This window comes from Siphateles boraxobius, unplaced genomic scaffold (assembly GCF_051911475.1).
Source record: "Siphateles boraxobius isolate OS27281-9 unplaced genomic scaffold, OSU_SipBor_1 137, whole genome shotgun sequence".
Lineage (NCBI taxonomy): Eukaryota > Metazoa > Chordata > Actinopteri > Cypriniformes > Leuciscidae > Siphateles > Siphateles boraxobius.
This window is the reverse complement of record NW_027508741.1, coordinates 119,694-130,716: the sequence shown is the minus strand read 5'-3', so window position 1 is coordinate 130,716 and position 11,023 is coordinate 119,694. Positions and strand designations below refer to the sequence as shown.

At 36.4% G+C, this 11,023-nt stretch overlaps 1 protein-coding gene across 1 annotated transcript; it reads right to left on the bottom strand.

The window, feature by feature from the left end:
- Positions 1 to 2,456: 2,456 nt before the first annotated feature.
- On the bottom strand, positions 2,457 to 10,873 carry etfb (electron transfer flavoprotein subunit beta). The gene is made up of 7 exons (XM_077229917.1): positions 10,733 to 10,873; positions 8,612 to 8,770; positions 7,279 to 7,437; positions 7,126 to 7,188; positions 5,553 to 5,711; positions 4,215 to 4,427; positions 2,457 to 2,982 (listed from the first exon to the last, which is right to left on the bottom strand). Exons 1-6 carry the CDS (start codon positions 10,784 to 10,786, stop codon positions 4,257 to 4,259), a joined length of 765 nt encoding a protein of 254 aa, XP_077086032.1. The 5' UTR covers positions 10,787 to 10,873; the 3' UTR covers positions 2,457 to 2,982; positions 4,215 to 4,256.
- Positions 10,874 to 11,023: the final 150 nt, after the last annotated feature.

The following is an 11,023-nucleotide window of genomic DNA, read 5'->3' as shown; positions in this document are numbered from 1 at the left end:
GGAAAACAAGAGACGTACAGCAGATTGTTAGTGACTGACAGCCTCCACCTCCACGTTCATTGCATAATTCTCCTCCCAATTCAAAAAATACCAAAAAGGCGTATTCTGCCTAATAATGATAATAATAATAATAATCATAACACCGTACGTGTTCCACAGCATAAATAAAGAAACATGCATTACAGGTTTAGAAGAGGTCGAGAAAATTATGACAGAATTGTTGATGAACTATCCTTAAACGTAATACCTGCACTAATTTGTAATGATTACTACTTAAGCATTTTTTTATTGTATGATATATATATGTGTATATGTATATAGCTTGTTTACATATAGGCCTATTTTATATAGACATTTTGATAAATATTTGACATACAGGCCTATACATACGCACATATATCACTAAAATATGTATAATAAATATTGGCTTATATATGTACTATTACATAGTAATAGTACCTGTATATATAAGCCAACATAAACTAAATAAAATTGAATTATTTAAAAAAAAAAAAAATCACCCCCTTTACAACTGTTTTAAGAAACTGGTGTGATTAGACCTAAAAATCACGTAAATGATCACAATTAACATGGTATATAATTATGAATATATATATATATATATATATATATAGATATATATTTTATTTGCACTTCTAGCTGTGCTTATCTGAAAAATATTTTATATTTTTTTTACTGCATTCGTTTAAAAAAAAAAACATTCTCCAGTAAAAAAAAATCCGGAAATTTGAGTGGGATCCAATGGAGGTTTTGGATTTGGATTAAGGGCCCAGCAACTCCTAGAGTTTAAGACCATCCTTAATTTTAAAGTAATTTTTTTAGTTCAATTTTTGTAGAGCAACACTACTGTTGAGATGCCAAGTTCTCTCCATGCAGCATACAGATTATTAAAATAGTGTGCAGAATGGCTTTGAAAAGTAATCGTACACCACAGGATAAAGAAGAGAACCGTGAGAGATTACCTGATGTCTTCATCCAGCAGAACCCACATGCGTCCCAGCTCTTCCTTTGTTTACCAGTAAGCCTCTGTGTGTTTCCAAATCATTTACCCACACAACAAGTTAGACAACAAGCTTAAATCTTGACATACACTCAGCTAAAGGATTATTAGGAACACCTGTTCAATTTCTCATTAATGCAATTATCTAATCAACCAATCACATGGCAGTTGCTTCAATGCATTTAGGGGTGTGGTCCTGGTCAAGACAATCTCCTGAACTCCAAACTGAATGTCAGAATGGGAAAGAAAGGTGATTTAAGCAATTTTGAGCGTGGCATGGTTGTTGGTGCCAGACGGGCCGGGCTGAGTATTTCACAATCTGCTCAGTTACTGGGATTTTCACGCACAACCATTTCTAGGGTTTACAAAGAATGGTGTGAAAAGGGAAAAACATCCAGTATGCGGCAGTCCTGTGGGCGAAAATGCCTTGTTGATGCTAGAGGTCAGAGGAGAATGGGCCGAATGATTCAAGCTGATAGAAGAGCAACTTTGACTGAATAACCACTCGTTACAACCGAGATATGCAGCAAAGCATTTGTGAAGCCACAACACGCACAACCTTGAGGCGGATGGGCTACAACAGCAGAAGACCCCAGCGGGTACAACTCATCTCCACTAAAATAGGAAAAAGAGGCTAAAATTCGCAAGAGCTCACCAAAATTGTACAGTTGAAGACTGGAAAAATGTTGCCTGGTCTGATGAGTCTCGATTTCTGTTGAGACGTTCAGATGGTAGAGTCAGAATTTGGCGTAAACAGAATGAGAACATGGATCCATCATGCCTTGTTACCACTGTGCAGGCTGGTGGTGGTGGTGTAATGGTGTGGGGGATGTTTTCTTGGCACACTTTAGGCCCCTTAGTGCCAATTGGGCATCGTTTAAATGCCACGGCCTACCTGAGCATTGTTTCTGACCATGTCCATCCCTTTATGGCCACCATGTACCCATCCTCTGACGGCCACTTCCAGCAGGATAATGCACCATATCACAAAGCTCGAATCATTTCAAATTGGTTTCTTGAACATGACAATGAGTTCACTGTACTAAAATGGCCCCCACAGTCACCAGATCTCAACCCAATAGAGCATCTTTGGGATGTGGTGGAACGGGAGCTTCGTGTCCTGGATGTGCATCCCACAAATCTCCATCAACTGCAAGATGCTATCCTATCAATACGGGCCAACATTTCTAAAGAATGCTTTCAGCACCTTGTTGAATCAATGCCACGTAGAATTAAGGCAGTTCTGCAGGCGAAAGGGGGTCAAACACAGTATTAGTATGGTGTTCCTAATAATCCTTTAGGTGAGTGTATATGGACAAATAAACCACAACAGCATTTATCTGCATGACTTTTCTCTGTACAGTTGGAATGGGAAAATCACAAATAGTACACTGCAGCTTTAAGAGAAGAATGATTGAGACTTAAAATAATGATATGCGTATGAAAAAGACAACTTTTTATTGTCATCAAATGATACTGTACAATCAGGACTCATTTAGAGGCGCTTGTGGTAACGTGATTTACTCTTTCTTCATGCTGAGAGACACTGTCTGGTTAAAAATGATGCTTAACTTTAAACAACATCAATAAACTCTAAGCCTCATTCAAAGTACACTAGTTTTTCATAACACAATAAATGTCAGGAAGCACAGACAGTTCTGACTTTGACTGAACATATCAATAAAACAAATATAATGGCTTATTAGTGCATTCAAAAGTGTTCCCTATATATTGATGTCCTATTTCTTATAATGCACAGAAGAACTGGTGAGCCCTCGCTGGGACGGATGGGCGTTGGTGGATCAGTGTCTCTCAGCATTCACAAGAACATAAGAGTCAAAAACACAGACACTATATAAACTACATGGGCCTGGTCTGGATTTGTGACGGGGCCGATGCAGACTTTACTGGTCTCAGAGTTGGATCAACAGTAGTTTGCTCCATCACCAGTTATAAAAGACCTACAGAAAACAAAAAATAACATGAATGATCTATTCAAAAGTATTCAAACTACATGACATTTTTATTTTTGTTACTATGTGACAGCCAAAAAGCAGGCAACCTGCTTCCATGTTGAATAAAACAGCTTTTTCTAGACCTCATGTTTTATTAGTTTAATCAGTAAATAAGGTTTCATTTGTTAACATTAGTAGAACCAACAATGAAAAAGACTTCTAAAGCATATATTAACCTTAGTTCATGTTCAAAAGTTGTGTTAACATGAACAAACAATGGGTAGTTATATTTGTTATATTAATACAGTAAATGTTGTATAGCAAAAGGTATTGCTCAGTTGTCGCATTAAGTAAGGAATAATTCACCCTGGGCTGTTGAATTATTAGAAAATAATGCATGCTCGAGGTAACTCGTGTCACGTTACACCTCGGGTGTGCATTATTTTCCTATTAATTCAATGGCCTGGAGTAAATTATTCTGCTAATACTAAGATTTTTTTTATTTTATTTATTTTCTTCTTAAAACGCTTGTGTCAAACTAATTTCTTACACATCTCATCCCAAGCCTCCATTGCTAATTCCAAAATGTCATTTTAGAGCTAGTAACAAAGGCTTGAGACATTGATATGCAGATTAATGCAGTTATTAGAGAGAGAGAGAGGAGAGAGAGAGAGAGAGGAGAGAGAGAGAGATTAAGCGTGTGTGAATTACCTGAGTTTGTGCATCTCTCAGTGTTCAGCAAAAGCGTTTCTACTAATAGCGAAACTGTAAGTTTAAGTGCTTCAAAAACAGCTACCTCAATATTGAGAAATGTTGTTTAGTTTTGCAAGATGAGAATCTATTTTATTGATAAAGTCACAGGGCAGTGCTGGTAATTTTCTATGTGCATGAATGTTTCGTTTATGTGCCTGTATGTGCGTGCTTTTTTTGTGGGGGGAGAGCAGGAGAAAGAGCTTTCCATAGATAATTAAATGTAATTACTTGTGGTTTTTATCCTATTGTTTACTATGTTTATTTGCTTGGTCAGTGTCGTTGTGGGTTTTGGTTCTTCTGCTGTCGGATATAAGTACCTTTGAAATAACTGAAATCATTTAGCGAAGTGATATGGAGCTGTAATGCGATCAAATCCTGGCTGGAACTACTTTAGCCATGCAATTAAATAAATTAAATTAACGCTTAATTTATTTATTTCATTTATTTGTGCAAAACATTTCGAGAGTGTGATATTATATCCTTACCTTCAGTGTTAGTCTGCACTGCCCCTCCTGCATGTACTTCCTCTATATTCTTCCAGCCTCTTTCAGTTTTCCCATCAGATCCTCGACGGTCTCCACTTTCACTCCAGCGAGTCTCTGAGCAGGTTCGTCCACATTGAGCACCTCCAACCGTGAGCTCACGTCCACTCCCAGGTCTGCAGGCTTCACATTCGCAATCTTCTTTTTCTTCGCTTTCTACGGAGGCACAAAAAATTAAACTAATGCATGCCATATGGTACAAGTTTTGCAGAATGTTTTCTTCCCTGCTTTCCACTTATGTTGGTCATTTAAAAAAACTACTAATGTTAACCATAAAATTTCATTAATTTAAATTGAAAAGTGCTTTTCCCATCTAAACATCCAGAGGGAACCATTTGAAAATGCTAATTCTCATTAGAAAATTAGATTATGCTTGCATTAAATAGTATGGGGAAAAATCCATTAAAACCAATGAGATGATCAGCCTTACATCAGAGTCCTTGACAAATTTCTATTTTTTTATGTTTGTTGACAAGGCTGCATTTATATAATCAAAAAGAAAGTAAAAAGAACCATATTGTGAAATACTAAAATATTTTAGTATTTTATAAGATATTAGACTGATTTCTGAAGGATCATGTGACTGAAAACTGGAGTAATGATGCGGAAAATTCAGCTTTGATCACAGAAATAAATTAATTTTTAATTTAATATATTCACATAGAAAACGGTAAATTTAAATAGTAATATTCCAGAATTTTACTGTATTTTTGATCTAGTAAATGCAGCCTTGTGAGCATAAGAGACTTCTTTCATTACAAATGACACATTTTAATTCCAAACTTTTTACCAGTAGTGTATACATTTACATATATGCATTAAGAAGAGAGTTTTGTTTAAAGCAACTTAAATTCCATTCAATTTGTATTTAATCAGTTCATGCATTCCCTGTGAATCTAACCCATGATCCTGGTATTGCTAAAAAATACCACTTCACAATAAGGTTAATTGGTTAACATTCGTTAACTAAATTAGTTAGCATGAACTAATTATGAACTGCAGTTATACAGCATTTATTAATCCTTGTAAAATGTTAATTTCAATTTTTACTAATACTTTATTAAAATCTTGTTAAGATTAGTTAATGCACTGTGAACTAACATGAACAGCTGTATTTTTATTAACTAACATCAACAAAGATTAACAAATACAGTAACAAATGTATAGCTCATGGTAAGTTCATGTTAAGAGTATACATTAATGAATCTTATTGTAAAGTGTTACCAAAAAAACCTTGAATCCCTATGGGTGCACAGAGCATAATCTGTTGCATTACTGTACCATGATGTTGGGCAGCGTGGCGTATCTGGGAGTGTTGAGACGGAGGTCAGCGGTCACAACGGCTGGCATATTGATCATAATGGTCTCCAATCCACCATCAATTTCTCTCACCACCTTCAGCTTGCCTCCTTCTAAGGTCAACTCCGATGCAAACGTTCCCTAGAAAAAGATCAAATAATTCGGGAGAGGGGTCTCTCTCAGTCCAGAAAGAAATGTGGCACAACAGGCAGAGCAAATATTGCACTGTAAGTGCCACTATGCTCCATTTATAATATGTTGTTGTTCCACTGTTGGACACTGACTGGGTGAAGTGTGGGTTTAATAAGTATATATGTAGCCAGAGAGCAAGTGCAGTCAGGTGTAAGTAATGAAAACAAACAATTTTTGACGTGCCGGCATCGTAAGTGGACATGCACACTTGTGGATTATAATGTGTTTTGGCATCGAAACTGTGACAAATAAAGGGATAATTGACCCTTCGCTAAGCCACGCCCGAAATCCACCACTGGCCAACCGTAACTAGGCGCGGGAGGTCTGGAAAGCTTTCGAGCGAGGGAAACATGCCGAAGTGTTGTGCGTATGGATTGTGCAAATCTGATACCCGGTATCCTAAAAGTTTGGACGGGGGAGTGGAATTGTTTTCCTTCCCGAAAATCTAAAAGCCAAGGTGAGAAATGATGTGCGTGGATCAGGAGTGTTGGAGACCCCATTCACATCTAAGTGTCGACAGGATTAACAAAAACACCTATTGCTTGGAAGTTGTAAATAATGACGGTTCTTTGTTCATAATGCACATATTTTAACGTAAAATAAGACGATTAAAGACAAGATGGAGGCTCACTGACATACTTTAAAATATATTTCAGCATTTTGTTAATCGACGGTCTACTACCCCTGACTGAGTAACTTTAACCCAATCCGATCGCGGCTCTCCCGCTGTTAGTGTTATTCCACAAAATGTATGGATAAACTGTTTGATTTATAATTATTAGATTATTTTCACATTTCACTTACCCTGCTGTGCACAACCATAGCTGTTCCTCAATTTGTGCTTTCCATTTGAATGGTCAGCGTATGAGGCGTTGCTGCTTGCGCTGCGACTATAGGCTTTAGCTTAAATTTTTTTTAAATTACTCGCTAATCGGTTGCATATTATGTCGTGGATATATCCCTCGAATGCATACTGCAGTCCCTTTTGTCTTGCTCTCTCAGATATTTCACATGTTCGTCAAAAATTACTAATTATCTCATTGGGAATGTCTGACACCGGTGCGCACACACACTGTAATAGACGTGCCAGGCGCGAAAGCTTGACAGGCATGGCAACAGTAACTAGGGAGGGCGGGGCTTAGCGAAGGGTCAATTGCAGTATTGGATTTGAAATAAATAGAAATAATCCTACAACACCTGACCTCCAAGTGACAAGAAGATTATTGTCGCTTCATGTACATTTTCTGAAGAACAATGCTCATGCAAAAATCTCTACCATGATTCTAGGGTCTTCAAATCCAGCCCATAGTAATAGTGATTCTTTCTTTATCAAACATTACTAAATATACAGATGTGAACAAACCTGCGGCCAGTCCAATAGAGCTGCCGTCATCTGCCCAGTTTGATTGCAGTCATCATCTATGGCCTAAAAGAGGAAGAAAACACAATATCATGAAATCAACTGATGAATATTCAGTAATTTGTTAATACTGTACAATAATTAACCGTCAGCTACCTGTTTCCCCAGAATAATCAGATCGGCTTCCTCTTTCTTAGCGAGAGCAGCCATTATCTTGGAGACCTGCAGGGGACCGAGCGTCTCGTAGTCTTTTCCAGACACTTCCACATGTATCCCGCGGTCCGCACCCATGGCCAGAGCAGTCCGGATTGTCTCCTGCAACACAGATATTAATGTAACGCACCCAGAAATTAATAACTGTGAAATTAATAATATTTTATATTTTCTCTGCATGTAGTAAAGCAGTGGTTCTCAAAGCGTGGGGGAGCAAGGATACTGCGGGCGATCAGCAGAAAAAAGGAAAAAAACGACGCGACGGCGTTCAGTTGCATGAATAGCGTTTAGCGCTTCGCCTTAATAAAGCAGCATCGAACGATAATTACACTGAATCATCTCTGGTGAGAAGACCAACAAGAAGCTGAGCTTGTGACTGAGGCGCTGTCAAAAACAGTTATATACTTCAGCTTTTATATATTGTTCATCCAAAGCATCACTGAAATATGTAAATGTTTTTGTTTATTTCAATTAAAAGTTAAGTTCTGCATTCTTATTCTCTATTATTGTTATATGAAATAATGACATTACAAAGTTAAACTATTGCAGGTGTTTTTCATTGCACGTTTTTTTAATCTTTTAAAAAACACTTTTTTAAAGGTGTTTTTATCAAAAAACACTTTTTCAGTTTCACTTTTTCTGTTTTCAACTTCAGAATCATGAATATGTTTATTCTGGTGTCTCTATTGTCCTGTGCATTGGGTTTCCAGCACATTGGGTCACATTGGGTTTCCAGCACCAAGTCCAAGCCTATTCATTTACATACCCAATGTAATACCAAATTTAGCATTTTAACCTTTTATCATATGTCTTGAAGTATCACAATAATATCGTATCGTGAGTTTAGGATCGTGATACTTATCGAATCAAAACATGAGGGTATATATATATATATATATATATATATATATATATATATATATATATATATATACACACACACACACAGGTGAAACTCAAAAAATTTGAATATCGTGCAACAGTTCATGTATTTCAGTAATTCAAATTAAAATGTGAAACTAATATATTTAGTATATATAACTATATGCATATATGCATGATTATACTTTTCAGAAGGCCGACATTTCTGTATTTAATATCATTTTTTTTATTGATTTCATGTAATATTAAAATTTTCTGAGATTTTGAATTTGGGGTTTTTGTAAGCCGTAAGCCATAATCATCAAAATTATAACTTTTGCACAATATTCTAATTTTTCGAGTTTCACCTGTGTGTGTGTATATATACTGTATATATAACTTGTGTATTTCTTACCTGAACCTGCTGAGGACCACAGCTGACGGCCACGATCTCCTTCACAAGCTTCTTCTCCTTGAGTCTGACGGCCTCCTCCACTGCGATCTCACAGAACGGGTTCATCGAATGCTTGACGCCGTCTGTAACCACTCCTGTGTGGTCCGGCTTGACCCGGATCTGAGGTGGACAGAGACAGAGACACAGAGGAGTAATCATACAGAACATGAGCACAAAAAAACACAAAGCTTTTCATCCCAAGCTAAAATTTTATCTTGATCAGATCATTATCATTTATAACGGCAATGCTGGATCAAGACGGCGAGAACTGAACTGAGCTGGACGATGACATATATAAATTAAGTTAATTAAGCTTTTTACAAAAAAAAATGAAACATCACTGAGGCTATTTTCTTCTGGAAACAAACTTTGTTGCATTATTTTCCTGTTATCTCTGAAAAGCTGCTTCGAAACATTCTGTATTGTAAAAAGCTCTATATAAATGTGACTTGACTTTTACAAGGCTTAACTGGAGGTTGTCCAAAACATTCACAGTCAGAGGCTTGAGTTTGACCTCAGATGACCTGTGCACATACTATTCCAAGAGTGGCATGAAGGACACAGACCGACTCTGATACAACAGAGACTGTTTCATAATCCACAGCACGCACACAACACACACTGATCGGTCTGTAACTCAAGCAGTTTTGAGGACACATACTTTCGGATCAATATCCCTATATAAGGTGTACTGGATCATAACAGACCGAGTAAGCTCAGAGGTTTCAGGATCACAAATTACACCAAACACACTTACAATGAACATCCAGCTCTAGCTCATTGGAATCTGATTGGAAAAGATCATAATGACACAGATTTGGGATATTTGACAATGTATTGGTAACAAGCCTGATCAATATGATCTGACAAATCAATAAATCACAGCATAGCAACTCATTTGTAATCTGATTCTTGATAAAGGCCAAAATATAAGGTCACAATAACAAAGATTACAGACAGAAAATGAGCAAATGAGCTCAATAAATCATAAAATGAGCATTCAGAGATCGATCAAATACGATTTTGCACACTGGGTGTAAACACATTTAAGCAAATGTTGTAGATCTGCATACTATGTTAAACAAAATGTTGCTAATTGAGTGATCAATAAAATAAGTTTCTAGTAAGTATCTTGAAAATCAAATCATCTCAACTATGACACTTTTTTTTGTCAGTGATCTTTTAATATTTTTAATACATTTTATTATCAACTCTATCTATTTTTTATACTACAAACTGAGAAAGACGATGTATTTATAAGTCTGTTTCATCAAATGTCCCTTCTTCCCCAATATTTTAAACAAAAGTGTAATTATACAAATAACTTTGGATAAATGTACTTGATAAATGATGCCATTTTATTACATATTAAATATAAATCTCAGCATGTGCATATATAAAATTGCCTAAATGCAATTACATTATAGACAACAGATGGAAAATAAAATATGCCCATTAATGGTGACCCACATGTTTTGAAAATGGATATTAATAATATAAACTTTAACATTAACCCTGATTAAATGTGAAAACACCTTTCTTTATAGGAATTCTTGCAGTCATATTAAAAGATCACATGCATTTCATTTTTTCACATTCATATGTATTATCAGTGCTATCAAATCGATTTATTTCAATTAATCACAAAAGTTTGTGTTTGTAATATATATATATATATATATATATATATATATATATATATATATATATATATATATTAAATAAACACAAACGTTTATGTTAGATGCGATTAATCGATTTAAGGGGACTAACGTTAATTATCATGTTACGCAACGTGCATATTTATAAAACTAAATCTGGGCAGTTGTTTACAGTAGAATATAGTTCATTATTATGATCCCACGGTCATGATTGTAAGTAGTTTCGTCAGATATTAATTAAAACAACAATATTAATAACGCTGACCTTCATCTAAACAACACAGTTTATATAGCTATCCTCATTCAACAGAGCAGCTGGCCTACACTCAGCTCTTTTCCATGCCATAAACTGTCCAAGGCAGGACAACACCGTGTTTATTCATAATTAATAGCATTAGCGTGTGTATTATCTGATGTGTACCTTGACAGCATAATCAATGACCCGTTTAACTCCGACCAGAACTCGGGCGCTCATCGTGGACCTTCCTCTGTTCGACGCCGGGCATCGGTGAACTTCAGCAGAACGATCTAGCCGGAGCGCTAGTGGTGTGACACCATTAGGGGCGGGGTGTAGCGTACGCCCGTTCTGTGAGCCAATGGAACTGCTCAGATCTGGGACCTGTCAATCAAAAGCTGAGCTGTGGCCAATCAGTAACTTTGGGTATTCTTGCACTCGAGTCGAGCTGAAACAGACTTAAAATTGGTTCCTTTC

Bases quoted from the DNA above. Each gene is read 5' to 3' on its own strand.
- etfb (XM_077229917.1), bottom strand. From the start codon at position 10,786: ATGAGCGCCCGAGTTCTGGTCGGAGTTAAACGGGTCATTGATTATGCT. The intron at 7,438-8,611 runs GTAAGAAATACA...TCTGTGTTGCAG, and splicing joins GTGGTCCTCAGCAGGTTCAG to GAGACAATCCGGACTGCTCT. The intron at 7,189-7,278 runs GTAGCTGACGGT...TTCCTCTTTTAG, and splicing joins TGATTATTCTGGGGAAACAG to GCCATAGATGATGACTGCAA.